We start from the raw sequence: 23,158 nt of genomic DNA on the forward strand, positions 1-23,158 counted from the left end.
ATTGTGATTTCTAATAAAAAAACACGACCCTAAGAGTACTTGTTCTTCGTGCTTTCTCGAGTATATGATTGAAGTAATGCAGCTGTTAACGTTTAAAGATTTCCTGAATCTCCAAACATGGCCCACTGGGTCGACGTGCTTTCTAATGAAAATCTAAGGATTAATAGAACTATATTATATTAAAAATAAATATAGATAGAAGTCATTATTGAGAGCATCTATTTTACACACATAATGTGACATCATGTAGACCACACATCTTCCCAAGTAAGTGTTAGGAATAATCAACTAGAAGCAGCCACACAGTGAGTATAAAGTATACACTGCTATAGTGACTTTTCTCTAGCATTACTCTTATATTAATAGACAAATTATAAGACACATGTACTATAATTTGTCTATATAATATAAGGCAACATTAATAGTACTACTGTTAACATCATCCAATTAATTATAAGTACGAGTATATATAATAATACAACAATATTAATAGACCGGCATATATATTATATATATAGTTAGTCTACATACAGTCTCTATTTAAAGACTGCTCATACAAATTCATATAATTATATTTAAAAAATTTAAAATTATACTAATATCATTTTTAAAATAATATTTTTTTTCCTTTTATCTTCATTCATCAATAAAACTGTATTGTAATCTCCCACTCAAATTTGCAAATAGAATTTCTGATATTATATATATATATATATATATATATATATGTACGTACGTATAGATTTATGCACTAGTACTTACCGGTTTGGACTAAGTCGATAAGAGTACTTCGGTAGATATTATTATATATCCATGGTATACAAAGAACTCTAGCTAGCTAGCTAGCTAGGTAGTCGTTGCAATATATAGAAATTAAACTCCCTAGTGTAGTCTACATGGTTTTGACCTACTTCAATAATTGGTGAGGTTGGCCCGACTACTTCTTGATGATTAAAGGCTCTCTCTCTCTCTCTCTCTCTCTCTCTCTCTCTCTCTCACCTAATACTTAAGCGCGTTATACTCTTTTGTGCCCAACCTTAGATGCAGGCAATACTGTATGCGCAATATTTCCTCGATCGATCGTTTTGTTCCTGCCTACAAAATGTGATTGGATTGTTATTGCCTTGGAATGTCATTTTTCTTTCTCCATGCAGTTCCTTTAAATGTACAGTCACCATGATGCACCCAGGTTTAATAATATTAGTCGTGCGAAGATGGATTTGCATGAATCAATCCGGCCTTTAATAGCTAGTCGATCGTGCGAAGATGCATGGATCGTTTGAAATCAATGAAGATGATCATGATTCATGAAAATGCAGATCCATCTATTCAAATATGTACATGTTGAGTTGCATGGCTTCGAGAAACCAACCAAGGGTTTAAAGCATTTTGATCCTGTTCAAGAGTACTTAAAAACTCTTTTCTAGTCTGAAAATAATGAAAGGTACATGTCAAGTTTAGCGATTAGATGAACTGTCTTTGGAATTTGAAGCAACTTGGCTTTGAAGGATCGATTTAGTAGATGCATTGGTCTTGACAATGACCAATATATAGTACGAGCTAGCTGTTTGGACAAGATAACTAACTAGCTAACATATTACAGTACCTGATCTATTGATGAATCGAAGGTACAGTACCTGATCTATTGATGAATATTCGAAGGTAGGAACGGCAAATGTACGTGTTAAGATCAATATTTAAGTAACTGGGGAATGGAAAATGTAGAATCGACAAAGTTAGGATCTTAATTTATTCTAATAGTATGTCAAATCACTACTTATCCTAAAATTTGTCGCTGATAGAAATAGTTAAATTTAATTATTTATATTATATTATTAATAAAATATCTCAAAATAGTACTGGTATGCCCATAAAAACTTGATCAAGAGAAATGATATTTACAAATAAAAAATATACAAATCTCGTGCAAGCTATTTATATATAAAAAAGTAAATCACACTATAGAAAAGTGTGAAAAACTCATTTTTTATGGAGCCCACATTTTTCGAATTTAACAGCTAATTCATACATGCTGCAGGGTATAATTGATTTGTGCTTTTGAGTTCAATTACTGTATTTTTAATGGTCTTTTTTTTTTTCCTTCTAATTTTGTGTGTGTGTGTGTCCAGTAACTCAACTCTATGAGATTGGTGTATATAGATATTATTATTTTTCTGAGCATTATGTACAGTTATTTAGGTAGTATTTATTGAAGTATATATGGAAGCGATACATGGTATATATGCTTTGAAAAGATCCATCAAAATGCAGGCCTATATATGCATGAATGAATCGGAGACTGTTCATGCAGAGATGGCTCAAAAACTAGGCCCATTCTGAAGCACTAAGCCTCCCTTAACTACTTATAGAATATTTGAGGCTGTGACCAGAAATATAATTTATAATTTTAAGACTTATAGTTTATCATTTAAATAATAAATTTTGTTATTAAAAAGTTATTTATTATTTGATAACTATATATTTAAAGTAATTTCAAATATGTTACGTTTGTTTATAAATAAATTAAAAAAGTGATTTCTGATATAGAAATTACGATTATTTAAATTTTAAAAAATTATGATCATATTCTTAAAAGTTTGAAATTAATTGTAATTGTCTAAAAATTATATGGATATTTTCTTCTATTAACAATCCTTTTAAAATTTAAATTACATCCCGTATTATTCGGAAAAACACATTTGAGGAAAAACATCAAAATAATATTTTTCTTTGAATGTATTTTTTAGTTTATTTAAAATTAAAAGTATTTTAATATGTAATATTTAAAAAAATTAATTTTTTTTTGTTAACAAATTTTTAAAATTATTTAATCACTCTTATCCCAATTAAACTAAGTTGTGTTGATCTGGATGAGAAGATTACAGAGGGGATGGGTCCAATATATGCAATCCTTCGTTCGTTGAAAACCATGTGGCATGGGCTGCAGCCGGATCCAGTCTGGCTGGCCGGCTTCGATACTCCTCTCCCTTTGATATACCTAAAAAATATAGCAAATAGAAATATAATATAAACTTCAATGGATAAGTTTATTTCATTTCCCCCAAGTGAAGATTTTATATAAAAAAATATAAAACTTTCAAGCAAATCATCAAAATTTGCATTCAATACCTAAAGTGTGTTTAACATATAATAACAACAAAAGTATTAAAAATACAAAAAATTTTCTTTTTTCAATTTTCTTATATTTTTCTACACTATTTTATAATTTTGTAATGATTTTCAATTGGACTATTATTTTGATATTGTTATTCTCTATCTTTCCAACCTCCTAACACTCCACACTCCACATTATTTTTAATTTTTATTATTTTTTTCTTTTATCAAATATTTATTATATGAATAATAAATAATAAATAATAAATAGTTAAAAAAAATAAACTAAAAAAAATTAAAAAAAATTAAAAAAATATGGAGTGTGAAGTGTGGTGGAGGTTGTGTAGCAAAACTAAAAAAAGATTAATAAATCTAAAATCTACATTAAACAAATTATTTTTTTAAATAATAGACTATAATTATTTTTTTAAAAATAATATATTTAGGCCTAATTTAGATATAAGAAACGTTTCATCTCATCATTATAATTTTTTCAAATTCTCACAAAATATAATAATATTAAAAAATAATATTTTAATAATATTTATTTAATTTTCAACTTAATTAAACCGTAACTTAACATTACTCTTTTATATTTAGAGATGAGATGAGTTGAGATTAAAATTAAAAAATTGAATAAAATATTGTTAGAATATATTTTTTAATATTATTTTTATTTTAAGATTTAAAAAAAATAAATTATTTATTTTATTTTATATAAAAATTTAAAAAATTATAATAGTAAGATAAAAAAATTTTACTATTATAATTTTTTAAATTTTGGATTTTAGTAAAGCCCAAGCCTTACTTTGTGTGACAGCATGAGTATTTAGCATTCACATCGAATGAAAAAGTGAAGACGAAAGGCAATCAGTCTGTCCCCCGTCACGTGCACACGCAACATCTCAAACAAAACCCAAATCTAGTCCGAGATCCTCTTGATCCAACGTGGGACTCGTACCAAAGTTTGCAGTAAATTTTCTACTTTTTTATTTTTATTTTCCATCGACAAGAAGAGAAAGGAAAACCCGAAAAGATGGAAAGGAAAACTGGAAAAGAATTGAATTCTCCATCAAATTCGTTGCAAGTCTCCCGCTTTTCCGCTTCCTCCCTGCGGACATTCCCAAGTCTCTCCTTCTCATTTCCCTCACAAAAAACAAAGCAGAGCAAGTGACAGAGCAGCTTACAAAGCTGAAAAGGCCATAGTGAAAGAGTGCTCTCTTTGGGTTGGTTCTGTTTCTATCACCGCAGTTCCTTTCAATTTTTTTCTTCGATTTCTAAAAGTTATATCTTTTAAAGTGACAACAGTAGATTAGATCGTCAGAGTAAGAGCATTGTCCACCAGTTGTTTTCGTAGTGAACAATCTAATTTGATCGTTTTGATCGTAAATTTTATCTTAGTTTTGATTCTCATGCTCTGTTTTTAATACCCTTCAATACTTGCTTATATTCTTATTCTGAGATAAACTTGTTTCTAAATTAGTACATTCTCTTGCTTGGTATACTCAACTTTTTACGGGTATTTACTCTGTTTGACTTTTATGGGCAATGGGATTTCCACTCAGGTAAAAAAATGCAGGCGTCAACGTATGTAGTCAAAGGAGGCATCGGTTTTGGCGTTCAAAAGCGCACAAAGGTTTTGAAGCGTTTTGTTGAATTTGGGAAACCAAGTTTAGGATTGAGAATGACAGATAGGACTGCCTGCTGTGGTCTACGCCTCAATTCGATCGCTATGGAGGCTGAACTCACTAGTGCAAGATTGGGTTCTAATGGCATTTTCAGGTCATCGGTCAAGTCCAGATCACTCAAGGCTCAGGCTTCTGGTTTGTTCGTCACTCCCTGATTGATATCTTTCTTTTCAATTCAAGAATCGTATAGTTCAATTAGGTCACGGTTTTCTTCTTCCAAAAATTTGGCAAATCATTACGATTTAGTGTCATCACTAGTACGTTCTTTGGTTCTTCGCTACTGTCGCTCCCTTCCGTTTCGCGTTGCCACAATTTCTAGCTGTTTGTGTGCGTGTGTTTGTGGGTTTAACGACGGCAGTAAAAACTCTTGAGAATTGCTACTCCACTTATGGCCTTCCACAAAAAGTAAAATCACAAATGTTCTGTTAGGGCTGCATAATGACAGTACGGTCACTGAGGTTTGAGATTATTTGCACGAAACTTGACGCTTCAAAAGGGCATTGAAGAGCCCACTTCACAGCCATTCCTACATTGCCAATGGATTTGATTGTATTTTCTTTCTGGGGTTTGAAGAACCAAGTACAAAATCCAACTTAATAATGCTCATCATTAAATACGTCTCTTTGTATAATGACCTGCCATTTTTAATTTTTTATTACCAAATATATATTTTTGAAATGCAGATATTGCTGCATGGCTCTACTTTTTACTACGGCTGTGATGAAGTAATAATTCATCTCTTGATTTTGCAATCTGAAATAAAATTTGCGCTTCTGCCTTGAAACTTGCTGGCTCCATGGCATTATTATCTTGCATGAACTTTGCAGTCCCATCCTGGTGCTATACCGAGGACAGAGAATCTGAGAATGCAAAACGCTAGCTTGTAGTAGTGTTTTGACCAGCTATGACCCTTTCCTTTCATTTTGGTGTTTTAATATTGCATTGACGAGGCGTGGTTCTTTGAAAACCGACTATATATTTCTTGTTTATGAAAAGTCTATATATCCAAAAGTTTATACATGTTGCACTGACCCTGATACTCTAGATTTTCAACTAATTTCAATATTCTTACATGCACGATATGAACATGAGTTTCAGATGATCTTGAGAGTGTTGATTCCTTGGTACCTCAGAGCAAATCTTCAGGAACAGTCTTGCCATACGTTGGTGTTACTTGTTTGGGAGCTATTTTATTTGGTTACCATCTCGGGTATGGCGTAGTTTATTTTTGCAAATTGCATGCCCTATTAGAGTTGAAAAATTCTACTCATCATCCTCACACCACACACCACCCATAAATTTTTTATTTTATTTTTTCTCTTTCCAAATGTGTGATCTATAGATAATGAGTAGATGAAATCAATTAGTTTATGAAAAATATAACAAAAAATAAATAAAAATAAAAACATTTAAAAAAATTAAAAACAATAAAAATAAGTGTAGTGTGTGGTGTATAAGGATGATGAGTAACAAAACTCATTAGAGTTTGTGTGCATTTGTAACAAATTTACATCAAATTCCTACTCTGCGGTTTGTTGATTTGTGATGAATAAGTTGATCATAATGTTACAAGTAGTTGATGTGCAAATGTTGAGCTGATTTCGGCATATCTTTCTGTGCTTAAATATCGTGTTTTGTAAGATATCCACATTGCGAGGTGTTTATCACACACTGCTTTGGTTGTGTAGGGTTGTAAATGGTGCTCTTGAGTACCTCGCCAAGGATCTTGGGATTGCTGAAAACACCGTGGTACAAGGCAAGTGCAGTAACTTGCTTGATTAAATACATGCAGAAAATTGTAAGAAACAATGAGATGTTTTTACTTTTCTTTGGCTCCTCCCTCTCTTTTATTTCTGTGTCTTTTTTCTCCATTTTGTCCAAAAATCAGTCTCTCTCATACCAACAAAGGGTATGCTTAATAAATTTAATGAATTTACTTATAAAAAAAAATTAATGAAATAGTGAGTCTTGTCTGTATCACCTTTGCCATCTATTTCAATATGCTAGAAGAAACATTGTTTTTTAAGTTATTGAAAGCTAAAGTTGGATTATTAATTGCTCCATGCTGACCTATAAAATTGTAATCTTTGTTCATTGTAAAGGTTTAGATTGTGTGAACCGTGTTCTTTTTGTTATAAGTATATTCCTGCTGATACTTTTTCACAATGTAATGTTTGAGTAGGATGGGTCGTTAGCACACTTCTCGCTGGTGCTACTGTTGGTTCATTTACCGGGGGAGCATTGGCTGACAAATTTGGTAGAACAAGGACTTTTCAATTAGATGCCATACCACTGGCAATTGGAGCATTTCTATGGTTTGTCGTTTTTCATCGAAGAAAACTTTTTGATATTTGATACACCCACTGAACACTAAAGCTTTGTCTTCAATATTTGCAGTGCCACAGCCCAAAGTGTGCAAACCATGATAATTGGCCGCTTACTTGCTGGCATTGGAATTGGTGTTACATCTGCTATCGTACCTCTTTACATATCCGAGGTAGTATTACACATGCCCTAATATTGTTTTAGCCATGTTCTATGCATATTGTGTATATATTGAGACTGATATCGTCCAACATTTTAAATTACAGATCTCACCAACTGAAATTCGTGGTGCACTTGGATCCGTGAACCAGCTATTTATATGTATTGGCATCCTTGCTGCACTGGTGGCTGGATTACCTTTAGCAGGAAACCCTCTATGGTATTTTCTTTTAATTGGCTGAATGTCTTACTTAAACCCCTAGTGGTTGGCTCAAGTGATAAGGGTCTTGGTCTTGGTGGCATATGCTCCCACCGGATCTAAGGTTCGAACGCTTGGGTGCAAGTAATTTCTAGGGGCCATGTCCTATCAATGAAAAACCAATACTTTACTTGATCTGTGTGATGGGGGACACACATTGCATGGGTCCGTGGTTTAACCTCATAAAAGACATGCTGCGTTTGCACAGTCTCCAAGATTTCTCTTCATAAAAAAGAATGTTTTACTTTAAGTACTACTCAACTAAGCCTTAATCCAAGCTCATTGGAAAACCACTTAACCATAACATTTAATTACTGCTTCATGATTTTTATGTTGGTCTTGTTAGTCATACTTCAGTTTAGTTGTCGATATAATTCTCTCTTTGCTATATTCATTAGTGGTGAGAAATTAATGTGCAAACCATGGCTGAAAACTTTATATTATATTATCCGTATATGCCTATATGGTTATATAAGAATTATAGTTATTTTCTAGTTTTTATCTGTTACATTTGATGTTTCTTTTCTAGTGACCTTGTTCTGCCTCTCTTATTCTATTATTTTTAATATTTGTAACAGGTGGAGGACAATGTTTGGTATTGCAATTATACCCTCTATTCTGTTGGCATTAGGAATGGCATTTTCTCCAGAAAGTCCTCGGTGGCTGTTTCAGGTTTTCTTGCATGAATGTGGAGTCACAAACTTCTATATAAGCCTTCTAACGAATTGTCTTTGCTGTTGATGCCATATATGTTATTGAGTTTTTTGTTTATTCATAAAAATGCTTAGCTATCATTTTGCAGCAAGGGAAAATTCTTGAGGCTGAAAAATCTATAAAAACTTTATTTGGAAAAGAAAGAGTTGCTGAGGTTATGCATGATTTAACGGCAGCTGGTCAGGGTTCTACAGAACCTGAAGCAGGGTGGTTTGATCTGTTTAGTAGCCGCTATTGGAAAGGTATACTTGAGGCAGCTCTGTTACCTTAGTTCCTTTGTGGCTAAATGTTTTTTTTACAAGTAAGAAATTTATTAAACCACGTAATTAGTCATTGCCCAAGTACACTGGAAGTAAACAAGAGAAAAACACCTAATTACAAGCTAAAGCTGAAAAACAGTACAAAAATCATCAAGGCTACTCCCATCCATTACAATAACCAAAGCCCAAAGTAACTAAGTATAAAAAAAAAGGCTCTAATCCCATCCACCGAGCATCCTTTATTGTCGAAACAACGCCCATTCCTCTCATTCCAAATACACCACATGAGACAAAGAGGTACTATCTTCCAAACAACCGCTATTTGACGATTTCCTTGAATCCCTCTCCAACAGGCCAAAAGATTCACCACCCTCTTAGGCATCAACCAAGCAATGCCAAGCTTAGCAAAAACCTCATCCCACAAAGCCTTCGACACATCATGGTGAAGAAGAAGGTGATCAGCTGATTCTCCACACCTTTTGCACATAAAGTGCCAATCCATTGCAATGATACCGCACTTTCTCAACTTATCAATAATAAGAATTTTCCCATGAGAAGCCAACCACCTGAAGAAAGCCACCTTGAGAGGCGCTTTGCATCTCCAAATATTTTTCCAAGGAAAAAAATCAGTAGAAGAATGTGACGCCAAGACCTTGTACAAAGATCTAACTGAGAAGTTCTTATTACCGACTTCTTAATTGATTTACATGCTTGGGCATATTGAATGATGCTCTCAACTTTGCTTCGTATGTGGCCAGTCGTTTTGTTCACAAACAAGTTTGCTAAGAGATATATAATAACAATAATGTTAATATGTAGTCCATAGCTTAATATTTTGTTCATCTTATTCCTATAGTTAGTGATTGATATGATTGAGCTCTGTGATGAAAATTTGGTGAAGCACTTACATCCATGACATATGTCTTGCTGCAGTTGTAAGTGTTGGTGCAGCACTTTTCTTGTTCCAACAGTTGGCTGGAATAAATGCGGTGGTCTATTATTCGACATCTGTTTTTCGTAGTGCCGGAATTGCCTCTGATGTTGCAGCAAGTGCTCTTGTCGGGGCAGCTAATGTCTTTGGTTAGTTTTCTGCTATTTTTTTCTGGAAAATGGGAAAGTGTTAGGCCTGTTATGTTTTATATCTGATGTTTGATCATCTTGCAAATGCAGGCACAGCCGTTGCATCATCCTTGATGGACAGGCAAGGAAGGAAAAGTCTTCTAATGACAAGTTTCAGTGGAATGGTACTATTATTTGTTGCATAATTACAAACATGTTATTTTTCTCAAGTCAGTGAACACGATTCTCCCGATACCTTCATATCATAGTCATGAACTTAGGAAGCTGTAATATTTTATATTCACATGCAAGTATATTCATCCTAATTTCAGATTATATTACAACTGATCTCTTTCTCTCTCTCTCTCTCTCTCTCTCTCTCTCTCTCCCTCTCTGTTTTTGCTTGTCAAGGCTGCTTCAATGTTGCTGCTTTCTTTGTCCTTTACTTGGAAGGTCCTGGCACCATACTCTGGCACCCTTGCTGTTCTTGGAACTGTTCTGTAAGTCAGAACTTCTTTTTATGTGTTTGAACGTTCTCTGTCACCCTCTCCTCCTCCTCCTCCTCCTCTTGGAGGGGGTGGTTAAGTGAGGTCAAAAGGGCTATTTTCCTTGGCTTACTGAAGCTTCTTGATCTTGTTTGCATTTCTGTTTAACATATGACCTAAACTTTGCTTCTGTTCTACCTATACAGCTATGTACTGTCCTTTTCACTTGGTGCTGGTCCTGTGCCTGCTCTTCTACTACCAGAGATATTTGCTTCCAGAATCAGAGCAAAAGCAGTTGCTTTGTCATTAGGAATGCATTGGGTAAGATAAAGCATGTTGAAATATTCAGTTTGCATGTAAATCGTGCCCCTAGGCTGTAGCATGTATCAATTTCTATATCTGAGGAAAGAAAAGCAGAATTTTGTTAGATATCAATCTATAGGAAACCATATGGACTCGTACATGCAAGTGTGCTAGAGAAAAATTTCCATTTCCAATCATGTGGCCTTCTATGTTTCTATATGCCAAAAAGGAAGAACAGGATAGAAATTCTTCCAAGCATGTCAATATATTTAGTCTTCCATCTATTTTCCATCTTCGCTTTCATTTTTAAGTGACTCTTTATCTATCTCTTAATTTTGTTTTTGTGGTTTTTATATCCTATCAGATCTCCAACTTTGTCATTGGCCTCTATTTCTTGAGCGTTGTGAACAAGTTTGGAATCAGCTCTGTGTATTTGGGATTCTCAACTTTCTGTCTTCTTGCTGTCCTGTACATAGCTGGTAATGTTGTGGAAACAAAGGGGCGATCATTGGAGGAAATAGAGCGTGCTCTTAACCCTGCAGTTTGAGCAGAATATTTTTCTTAAGTGCATGCCGTCACAATCTCACTGCAGCTCGTTGGTTTTTGAGGTTAGGACAGGTGTTCTGCTTCTTCCTTTTGGGGAAATTATTGCCTTATCTGCTGGGATTCAATACTATCTCATTTACTGCCCCACAATTTGCTATCTTATGTTAAAATGTCGAATGTTGACTGTGAACAGCTATAGCGTAGTGTCTATATTGAGTTTCTTAGTCAATGTCGCGGCAATGTGATATAAATAAGGAGAAATGTGTCTCTCGATTCTTGTGTGTTCATATTGAATAACTTGATAATGGACATTGTTTTGAAAGTTGTGAAATTTTCTTGATATCTTTGTGGGAGGCTTCAAGCTATAATCTGTTATCATTTGGCAAGCAACCTGCTCCAATGTTTTGTTAAACGTGGATACTGGAAGCAGAAGGTAAAGGGGGAAGCCTTCTGATTATGATAAATTGGATTAGATATTTGCATTCTTTTTTCTTCTGCAGTACCTAGAATAATTTTGTACTGCTTTAATCCACCTAATGCAGAGCAGTTTTCCAACATTATGACTCAGCAATCCATGTTCTCAAGGATCTATGCTGCTATCAAACCTCCTTAGCACTTTTCTCCCACATTTGATTTTCAATCAAAACAAATAGAGCAACAATTGGGCTAAGCATGCCACAGATTCGACTTGAAAAGATTCCCCTGTAATATTGTAAGAGTTGCTGAAAAAATTTGGATGGGGTGATCTTTTAGATTTTATTTTTAAATAAAAGAAATCCCAAAGAGATTTGGAGTCATAATGAGGATCGATAGATCTGGTCTTCCAGTCGTTCTTTGTGCATAATAGATAGAAGTTGCCTAGAGTTTATATGTGTTTATATAGCTGTTTTACTTTGCTTTTATACCTTGTCTTCTCAAAGTGTCATTATGCGTAATGTTTTGTTCCAAAGCAAAGATATTCATGGGTGGTTAGTCATATTCAGATATTCACTACCTTATAATGCACTAATTGTTATTTTTGTTTCTGTATTCTTAATTTATCCACTAGGTCAATCGGTGTAGCTGCTATATTTTATGAGTAATATTATATACAGTTGTGGAGTGCGCAAGCGTCGTGTAATCATTTTGAAAAAATGTGGAATCTACTATTATTATTATTTTTATTTTTATGTAAGTCTCATATTTACTCTTTTTTTTTTTCAAAATGATAACATGGCGCTTGTGCACTACACGACTGTAAATATCATTTATTATATTTTATTACTTGTATCTACTATTTAGACAGAGTACTGTCACCCATTATTACTAAGAAATTTTTAAAAAAAGCCTCAACAATAGAATAAATGGAGGAAAGCGAAGAGAAACAATTCGAGGAAACACAGTAGAAATAAAAACACTTTCCGAAACAAATGAGACTATACATGAATAAGATTATCGCAGTAGTTGTCTGGCACAAGTAAGGGTACATTAATAAAATGAGTAATACTAGTTATAAGTTTTAAGTATACAAATTTGGCGCAAGTCCTTTATAAAAAGGTGGGTCTCACCACAAGATGTGTTTTTATAATTTTTTTTTTTTAATGACAAAGCACATTTTTTTTACAAACGATTTACACAAAACTTATATATTTAGAGATTATACGTATCATCACTCTAATAAAATTTATAAAATTAATCTTTTCAAGAAGCAAATAAAGAAATAAAAAATTACAAACCTAGCTAGATTGTGGGACTTGCAACAAGTGATGCAATTAATAAAACTCGAATAAAAAGAAGAAGCTATAACTAAATCCACCAGCCTGTAGCATCATATTATAAGACTATAATAATGTCAAAGACCCTGAATGAATGGAATGCCAACCAATTCAGTAATGTGAGTGCCATCATTATACTCTCTACTCAATTTACCCAACAATATTTGTTATGTGCTCCGATTCTAGATTCTTAATTTAAGAATTCGTTTGGATAATGAAATGAGATGAGATAAATTGAGATGATTTGTGAATAGGAATGAGATTATTAATTAAAATTAAATTAGATGAGATGTCATCTCTCTAAACGGGCTTTAATACTCTCGTCGTTGGTTATCTGCTCAAAAATTATTATTTTTTAACATCTTTTTCTTACAGTTTAATGTTAATTAAATAGTAAAAACTGAAGTTAAATAAAAATAAACAAATAAGTCTCGATATCTTATAGTCAATTCAAGTCAACTCGATATCAAACCTGCATACTGAAAAATGACTTTTAATATTAGTAAAAATAATGTAAAATAGAGCAGTGAATGTAAATATAAATATATGTAAATGATATGCTTGCATAAATGCTCGATGGTGCGCCGTATGTGCGGGCTATCAAATCCCTGAAACCAAACGCTCTAATACTATGGTATCTGTATTTATAATTGAGCATGCTACACAATTTTTTTAATTTTTATCTATTATATTTTTTAATATTTTAAAATTTTTTTTTGAGTTTATTTATTTTTTAAATAATTTAATTTATTTATTATTTATATATTTAATATTTAATAAAATAATAAAATAATAAAAATTTAAAATTTAAAAAATTAGTGACGTGTGGATGGTGTTGATAATCGGAAGTTGCGTTGATTTTTTCTTTATAATTATGTAATCTGAGCTCTTTGTTCGGTGAATATTTTAGTTTGATTCCAGCTGACGCCTGTTCTCTCTCCGTCTCTCAGTTCTGAATCGCCGGTCACATTCTCCGGCGAGCCATTGGGCAATCCGACTTGACATCCCCGGACCTTCGAACGAGCATGGAAGACCATGGTAGTACATATCTGCAACTGTTCGTGGATGAGACCACCTTTTACAACCGCATCGTGCTGGGGAGCCTCTTGCCGAGCAGGGTTTGGGACCCACTTCCCCACTTCCTACAGACATGGCTGCGCAACTACATTGGCGGCGTTCTTGTTTACTTCCTCTCTGGCTTCCTCTGGTGCTTCTATATATATTACTGGAAGCGCAACGTTTATGTTCCTACAGGTATTGACTCTTTTTTTTTTTTTACTTATTTTGGTAGTTTTTTAGTATCGGTTGTTTGTTTGGATTGAAAGGGGGTTGGTCTTAGTTATTAATTCTTAATCTTTTTTATTTTCTTAGCAATGAGTGTATATAAGGTTGTGAATGTTTTTCTCTGCGATTATTGTTATTTTTGGCCCCCATCTGTTGATATACGGAATTGGTGGTCAGTTTCGATCTGTCCAGGTATAAAATTTCCAGTCAATTGATGGGTGAAATAAAATTGACTACCTCTGTCCGTCCATTTTCGTTGGCATCAATCAGGTCTTGTTTGGTTGAAATTCTCCATTTTTCTTAAATCTCCTTTTGATTCCTTCACAGGAAATGAATTTCGTTTTCCTGTTAATTGTAGTACAGCTAAAATAAAAAGAAATAGATTTTTCTTTTAACTTCTGTTTGGTTCTCTTGTTAAATGGTGGTTATGTTAATGGAACAGTTCCACTGATGAGACCTTCATCAGGGAGCAATTAGACTCGTATATTTGCAGGGGTAAGATATGCAAGGATTATTCTAGTGCTTTTGGGTTCAGCTTTCTTATCAGCAAGATTTTTTTGTTTTGTTTTGATAAGTAAGAATCTTTATTGAAGAGAATGAGATTAGACAATGCCCAAGTACACAGGAAGTATACAAAGTGAGACACCTAATTACATTCTAATGAGCTGAAAATAAGATAGAAACTCATGAACATTCCCACCCTTCAGTACAATAGCAGAAAACCACTGTAAAAGAGAGAGTACAAATAAATTCCATATTTCCCCCACTGCCCGCTCCTTGTTGTTGAAACACCTATCATTCCTTTCAGACCATAAACACCACATTAAGCACAAAGGTATCATTCGCCACACTGCTGCCAGTTGAGTGCTATTGTGCCTTCTGTTCCAGCACGCTAGTAGTTCCACCACACTCTTAGACATTACCCAACTCAGCCAAGCTCTATTAAGAATACCAGCCCATAACTCCCCAGCCACCTCAGAGTGTATAAGCAAGTGATTTATCGATTCTCCATTCCTTTTACACATGTAACGCCATTCCGTGACCACCATACCTGCTTCCTTAGATTATCAACCGTCAATATCTTTCCAAGTGCAGCTGTCTAAGTAAAAAATACAACTTTAGAAGGCACTAAAACCTTCCAAATACTCTTCCACGGAAAGAATGTGGACTGTTAAACTGTCAAAGTCTTATAAAAAGATTTGATAGTAAACTCCCCATGTGTATCCACAACATACGATCACCTCCATTACCTCCTAACTTTGCTAAATACAGGTATCTATAAAAATCTGCCATTTCTTCAAGTTCCCAATTTTGAGCATTTCTAGTAAAAATGACATTCCAAGTTACCATCCCATTTGCACGACACAACAAATCTGAAACTGCAGCTTGATGATTTTCTGCTAAATTAGAAACAATTGGAAAAGCAGTGTAAAGAGGGCTCTCCCCACTCCAAGCATTGAACCAAAAGAGGGTTCTTACTCTATCACCCACCTCAAACTTAATATGTTTTTCAAAAGTGTTCCACCCCTTTCTAATAAACTTCCATAAACTTACTCCATAAGACCCCCTACTTTGCTTAAAGCACCATCTCCCCCACACACTACCATACTTGTGATCAATAGCCGCTCTCCACAACAAGTTCTCTTCTATTTGGTACCTCCACAACTTTCCTAGGAGTGCCTTATTAAAAGTACTCAAATTTCTCACCCCTAGCCCACCATTTGCAATCAGACAGCTCACCCTTGGCCAACTTACAAGGTGAAATTTAGTTCCCCCCCCATGCCACCCCACAAGAATGCTCTAAACAACTTTTCAATTTGGTTTGCCACACACACCGGTTATGAGAATAAAGAAAGATAGTAAGTGGGGAGATTGGAGAGGGTACTGAGTTAATCTCCCCCTCTTTTGATAGATATAGTCGCTTCCACCCCAATAATCTTTTCTCAATCTTCTCTACCACCCCATCCCAAATGTTATTTGCTTTGAATGACGCCCCCAAAGGAAGTCTAAGATATTTCATAGGAAGAGAGACAATTTTACAACCCCCAACAACTCTGCTAGAGAAGCAATATTACTCACATCCCCCACCGGTACCAACTCCGACTTCTCCAAGTTCACCTTGAGTCCCGAAACCGCTTCAAAGCACAACAAAACCGCCCTTAGAGCTTGAATCTGTTCACTAACAGCATCACAAAAGATAAGCGTTATCATCTGCAAAAAGTAAGTGGGAGATGGAGCTGACACCATTGCTATTGTTTTCCATTGAAAAACCTGTAAGAAATCCCCCCTAACCACAACCTCCACCGTTCGACTAAAAGCCTCCATCACTATAACAAAAAGGAAAGGAGATGGCGGATCCCTTTGACGCAAACCCCTCGAAGTTTGAAAAAATCCGCAAGATTTTCCGTTGACTAATATCGAGAACTGAGCGGTCGAAACACAATGTTTAACCCCTTCACACCACCTATCTCCAAAGCCACATCTTCTAAGCATATAGAAAAGAAAGTCCCAACACACATGATCATAAGCCTTTTCCATGTCTAGTTTGCAAAGGACCCCTGGAAGGCCTTTTCTTAACCGGTTGTCCAAACACTAATTTGCTATCAAAACTGAGTCCAAAATTTTCCGACCCCGAACGAAAGCATTTTGAGGTTTGGAAATGAGTGAGTCCATCACCAAACTCATACGATTAGCTAGTACCTTTGAAATGATTTTATAGATCTCACCTACCAAGCTAATAGGCCGGAAGTCTTTCAAGTCATGGGCATCGGCTATCTTTGGGATGAGTGCAATGAAAGTAGCGTTTAATGACTTTTCAAAGCTAAGATTAGAATGAAAAGTATGGAAAATCTGCATCACTTCCTCATTCACTATATCCCAACACTCTTGAAAGAAAGCCATAGAAAAACCATCCGGACCCGGGGCTTTATCTTTGCACATACCTCTCACCACTTGATGCATCTCCTCTTCATCAAACGGTCTCTCCATCCAACTTGCAGCATCCGGATCCAGTTGGTCAAAACTTAAGCCGTCAAGTTTAGGACGCCACTCTATTTTTTCAGCTAAGAGATCCTCATAATACTGCACTATATGATCTTGGATCTCTTCGGGGGAATGTAACACATTTGAACCTAAGTGAAGTACTTCAATAGCATTGTTGCATCTATGAGAATTGGCCACCTTGTGAAAGAATTTAGTGCATTTATCCCCCTCCTTCAACTAAAGCGCCCTTGATTTTTGCCTCCAAGATATTTCTTCCATCAACAATACTTTCTCAATTTCTGTCACCACCACATTCTTCCTTAACGAAGAATCTTCATTAACATTCCCTTCCTCCAATGCTTGCAACTCATCCCAGAGAATATTTTTCTGCACTTCCGTGTGTCTAAAGACTTCCTCATTCCACTTCTTTAAGTCGGCCTTTAGAGCTTTAAGTTTACCCGCCACTATGAAGCTAGGGGTACCCTCAAAAGAATAAGCTTTCCACCATGCCCTTACCTTCTCCACAAAGCCTTCAACTTCCAACCACATATTCTCAAATTTGAAAGGACGCCTACCCCCATGAATTCCTCCACAATCAAGCAAAATTGGGAAATGATCGGAACATACCCGTGGCAACCTTTTCTGGCATATGTTTGGAAAATGCGACTCCCACGAAGAAGAGACTAAAAATCTATCCAACCTTGACCACCCTCTACTGTTGGACCAAGTATAGTCCCCCCCAACCAAAGGAAGATCCACAAGATTTAGATAAAAAATCAGCTCTGAGAAGTTTTCCATTGCTCTTGTCGCCGTAGATGCCCCTACCCTCTCACTAGGGTACCTAACAATATTGAAATCCCCACAAAAAATCCAGGGTAAATCTCATAAAGAATATAGACCCACCAACTCCTCCCACAGAAAGCTTCTATCACTATCCACATTAGGCCCATACACCCCCGAAAAAGCCCACCTCCACCCATCTTTAATATTCCTAAAAATTACAACCATTGAAAAAGACTTGGTACAATCCTCTACCATCTCCACCACTCTCTTATCCCACATCACCAACATACCTCCTGAAGCCCCTGACGAAGCTAAGTAGCTCCATCCCACAAATGAACACCCCCACAAACTACGAATAATGTGTCTATCAATACATCTCAACTTGGTCTCTTGCAAGCAAACGATGTCAATTTTCCAGCTACGAAGAAGAGATCTAATGCAAAGACGTTTATTCACGTCATTGATCCCTCTTACATTCCAAGATAGTATTTTAGGCTTCATTATCAACAGTAAACTCCCTCCCTTTGGCTCTATCTCTCCCCGAAGTTCCCTCCTTATTGTCATAGTTAATAGAGCAATGCAGTCGTCTCAACTCTCTCTCCTTTCGAACTGCTGACTTCATGACCGTGGATTGACCAACTTCTAAAGCTACTAAAAGAGCCATTAATTGTTCTTCATAGCCATCACATGATACTACCCTTGTCCTCCTCATCACTGTCTACTGCAAATACCTCCAATTGTAGATCCGAATCTACCACCTCTTTTACAGATTCTGTATGAAAATTTGCAGACACCTCCCAAGACTGTCTGCTACCCTCAAAACTCAACAAGTGTTTCAACAGGCTAGTACCCTCATCCCCTAGCCTTATCTCCTTTCCCACAAAAGCCACTGGGACTGTCTTTGCTAGTGATCTTTCCATCAATTCCTCTTCCTCAAAATCCTGCGCATAGGGCCTCACCACTAGCCCTCCCGAGGCTTTCTCAGAGACAATCGGGACTTGCTAAGCCTTGGATGGAGCCATCGGCTCGAGGGTGCTGATCGCAGGAGCCTCGAGACAACTTGCCGACCCATCACTTCTTGAAAACTTCTCTGTGTGTGCCATATCCGGCAAGCTGGCCCCGTCGATGGTGCTACCACCTTCACCGGCCTGATCTATGTTGAATCTGACCCTTCAAACCCAGTCGAAGCTCTAGATGCAAGAACTCCAGAGATTTCGTCTGAGACCAGGCATATTGGGAGCTGCCTGGCCCCTGTCGATGTTGCTACAGCAATTGTCGGAGCCCCCTGACCCTTCGCCGGCTGTAAGGACTGAGCCCCCTCCCTCAATGGGCCTGCTTCAGCTAAAAGTCATCTCCTCCAGGTGGGTTTCTTACCTAATGGTTGGAGCCCAACCTCTTGGCCCATGGGGCCTTTCCCTTTGATACCCACATTCGGCCCATTCACTTCGCCCAGTCCATGTGAGTTACTCAGCACTGGCCCTCCATTCAAACTTAAACCCAGCCCCTTCTCTATTTCTCCTTCAACACACCGTATCATCCAGTTCATATTAGTTTGCTTCTCGTTCAATTGCCCCTTCATCACCTTCAACTCCCTTAGAAACATTTCCTTACTTGGCCCGACCTCTCCTCTGTCATCCCCTTATACTCTCTGAACCCTTCTAGAAACCGCGGCTACTCCATGCCTTTGCAACGATACACCCCTGCCATATAGCCTATCAGGTTGAGTAGACAGGTCCAAATCCCTTGGTTGTTGAAGCGCCTCCTTATACGACTGCGAAGATTTCTAAAGCATTGCTGCCGTTGTCGCTGGTAGTGCTTGCCCACCTGTATGAGCAGCCTCCCTTAACATCTCCGCCAGTTTCCACCATCCCCTCCCTTCTCTGTCTTCAGGAACAAGAATACAGTTACGATGCCCGCCCCCTCGATGCTCTTCCAACGCCATGAACGTACCTTGAATAATTGAACACCTCTGCACAGTGAATCCCATGTCCCCTTCCCGATGACTAGCGTAAAACCCTTTCCTCCTACCATGTTCTAGGGCTTTGCTGAACCACCGTGCAGTGGCTAACTTCATTCTCATGTTTCTCACAAACTTCCATCCTCTTTCTGTGAGAATCAACCATTGGCCCTCCCTAGCTACCTCAAAGGTTTTTAGCTCAATGACAACAGTTTTCACAAGAGCCATTTTCCTTCCCAACCCAAACGCAACTCAGATGTTCAAGCAATCACAAACACCATTGAAATACAGTTTCATGTACAAAAAGTGTATGAGAACAAAAATGTACGGAGAGGTTTTTCTCTCTCCAAGAAGAACGGATTTTCAAGGGAATAAAAATCATCAGCAAGCTTTTATCTCCAATTAATTCGGCGGAAAGCATAACTTCAAGATATCTCTTTCCAAGATTTAGGAAGTCTAGATAGCTGTTCATACATTGAGTTGGGATTAGTGAAAATCCACGAATCTAAAAACATTAGTTTGTAAAACTGATTGGATGGGTAATTCATGAAACTTCCAGCTTGGAATTGTCCTCTATTTTGCATTGATATGTGAACAAGAGAAGGTATTCAGTCTGGGCCCATGTTAACATTTTTGTTGGATATGTTGAATACTCTTGCTGCAGATGCCATTCCTTCTTACAAATCCATGCTCTTGCAAATATATGTTACCATGAAAGCCATGCCATGGTACTCTGCTCTTCCAGCTGTTTCTGAGTACATGGTTGAAAATGGCTGGACAAAATGCTTTTCAGGGATAAGCGATGTGGGTTGGCTTGCCTACCTGGTGTATTTGGTGATTTATCTTGTAATAGCAGAATTCGGAATTTACTGGATGCATAGAGAGTTGCACGACATAAAACCTCTTTATAAATATCTTCATGCTACCCATCACATCTACAACAAACAGAATACCCTTTCTCCATTTGCAGGTAAGTTATCAATCTCCTGAATTCAACTTCCACTGTTTTATCTCAACTCGAAGCCTTTTGGATTTTGGATGCTTGTATGTGTAATCTTTTGCCGTTTCAGATTTTAATATTTGTTGAAGGAAAATAATGTACGGAATGTCAAACACCAAGAACAGCTTATAGATCAGAACAAGGTGCCACTGATACTGCTAACTGTCAAAATCCAATCAAGGATTCTTATAAAGGGCTTAGGAATCTTGCATATATCATTCCCTGTGAAAAGAAGAAAATACATATTACAGTTCCCCAGAAGTTGATGTGGCTTCTTTCGTGTTTCATCTGTTTGATGTTTGATAACTAAAATTTCTTATGCCGCTTACTTTTACCTATAAAAAAAAAGATTCTTATGCTGTATAAATTTTGAGGCGTACATAGTAGCACCATTGGAGTCCGGAATTAACTTTGTTTGAAACTCTTGTGGTCCATTAAGAAGGATTTTGTGAAAGAAAGTGAAACCAAGTTAGTGAAGGTGGACAAAGAACTCTGTAGTTGACCATAGCGGTCCTTTTTCAGTTCGGTCTTTCAGTAATCAAGCAGAAATCATACTGTTAGAATAAATTTTTTAAAATCTTTTTAAGCAGTTGGGTCACTTTCATATGTATTCACCATTACTCATTCTTGGTTAGATTCGATTGTTATTGATGTTTCTGGGATACCAGTTGTACAGACTCCATCCTTTTTATGATACTAACACCCCAACAAAAAGGAAAAGAAATAAAGGATCGTTAGCTCTTTATAAGAATCTTAGATTAGATGTTCATTTGATCTATAAAACTGACCTCCTATTTAGAACCTACTTCGAATTGGAGTGTGACTATAGTATGTGCTTTTCTTTTGTGCTCCTAATGCCAATAAAAAACAGGCAGTGGAAAAGTATATACACGCATGTGGCCATGATGGGAGTTCATTTCTTTCAGGCTATTGTAAATCCCAATATACGAATAAGATCAATCTTGTTGAAGAATGAATTCCTCTCTAGTTTTCTTGGGGGACAATGCTTGAAACGTGATTTCCTTTTTCACACTATCTGCGTCTTTGGAGATGTAAACTAGTTTCCTTTTTCACACTATCTGCGTGTCCTCTCTGCACTCCCGAATCCCCTTTGACTCCTTCCTCCTTCGTGCTTCTCCCTAGATGTGTGACAAAAAGCAACTGAGCTATTGTTTGCATCTATAGCATGGATGTATATGTAATTTGAATAACTGTCTATTGGTTTACTTATCAAAACTACATATGCTATGCTAGGTTTGGCCTTCCACCCGCTTGACGGAATATTGCAGGCTGTACCACATGTCATGGCACTATTTCTTGTGCCGACCCATTTTTTGACACACATATTGCTCCTCTTCTTTGAGGCTATATGGACAGCAAACATTCATGATTGCATCCATGCCAACTTATGGCCTGTGATGGGTGCTGGCTACCACACCATTCATCACACTACGTACCGTCACAACTACGGCCATTATACCATCTGGATGGATTGGCTCTTTGGCACTCTTCGTGACCCCCTGGATGATGAACCGAAGAAAGTTATGTAATGCTCCTTCCTTCAAACCCGATTGCTCCTTCAGTTTTTCAAACTCTAAGATGCCAGTTGGATTGTTTTCTCGTATGCTGTCTTTGCAATGTGAACCCTGTTGGTTGTTCGTTTCTTTTATGTCCGCGACTGCAGAATGTCCAAAATTAGTAGTGATAAGGGATTTTAAGGTGTCATATGGAATTTTTCTTGCTCTCTCGGTTACCTCCAATTCTGGCAAACCAATGTATTCAATTGAATGAAGTCTTATGGTAAAATTTGTGGGGCATATATTGAATGGATTACATGCTTCTCTACCTCTACACCCAAACATGGAGGTGTAGCAATGGAATAGTCAGCATTTAAAGTGTATATTCAATCTAAATTTCCTATCTTCCTGTTGTATGTGCTTCATTAGATCTCTCAAGTTTATATAGATAGTTAATTATTAGGTAGTTTGTAGGAATGAAGATGGTACTTTTTTTTCCCTTAGAAGTATAACAACAGCAAGCTCTTTTATGGCCGGTGGAACGAACAACAGCAACATCTAGACTCCGTTTAGATAGTAAAAATGTTTCTTTCATCATTATAATTTTTTTAAATTTTTATATAAAATATAATAAAAATTTAACTTTTTTAAATTTTAAAATAGTAATAATATTAAAAATTAATATTTTATTCAATTTTAAATTTTAACTCACTATCCAAACGACGCTCTAGGCATTTACTAAACTGGAATAAATTTATGGGTAACAAAGCCTGGAAAGAGGTGCAGTCTAAACATTTAGGAAAAATAAAATTCCAACCTATCGAATAATTAAACATACATTTTTACAATATATTTCATCGCGATATTGTAAGATGAGGGCATTTTTATAAAATAATGTTACTTTTATAAGATATTTTATAAAAAAAATTTTATTTAAAATATAATTGTATAAAGTATTATGAAAAATAT

At 36.2% G+C, this 23,158-nt stretch overlaps 2 protein-coding genes across 2 annotated transcripts; both read left to right on the forward strand.

Moving 5' to 3' along the window:
• The first annotated feature begins 4,106 nt into the window (after positions 1-4,106).
• On the forward strand, positions 4,107-11,243 carry LOC109021449 (plastidic glucose transporter 4-like). The gene is made up of 14 exons (XM_019004068.2): positions 4,107-4,340; positions 4,680-4,937; positions 5,901-6,012; positions 6,491-6,558; positions 6,985-7,117; positions 7,200-7,299; positions 7,394-7,506; positions 8,124-8,217; positions 8,348-8,501; positions 9,453-9,599; positions 9,690-9,763; positions 9,990-10,078; positions 10,270-10,384; positions 10,731-11,243. The coding sequence occupies exons 2-14, from the start codon at positions 4,688-4,690 to the stop codon at positions 10,911-10,913; spliced, it is 1,632 nt and encodes a 543-aa protein (XP_018859613.2). The 5' UTR covers positions 4,107-4,340; positions 4,680-4,687; the 3' UTR covers positions 10,914-11,243.
• A 2,296-nt stretch (positions 11,244-13,539) lies between these two features.
• On the forward strand, positions 13,540-22,594 carry LOC109021451 (delta(7)-sterol-C5(6)-desaturase-like). Its single transcript, XM_035694708.1, has 3 exons — positions 13,540-13,920; positions 20,337-20,642; positions 21,927-22,594. Exons 1-3 carry the CDS (start codon positions 13,692-13,694, stop codon positions 22,220-22,222), a joined length of 831 nt encoding a protein of 276 aa, XP_035550601.1. The 5' UTR covers positions 13,540-13,691; the 3' UTR covers positions 22,223-22,594.
• The last annotated feature ends 564 nt before the right edge of the window (positions 22,595-23,158 follow it).

The sequence above is a fragment of the Juglans regia genome, chromosome 10 (genome assembly GCF_001411555.2).
Source record: "Juglans regia cultivar Chandler chromosome 10, Walnut 2.0, whole genome shotgun sequence".
Lineage (NCBI taxonomy): Eukaryota > Viridiplantae > Streptophyta > Magnoliopsida > Fagales > Juglandaceae > Juglans > Juglans regia.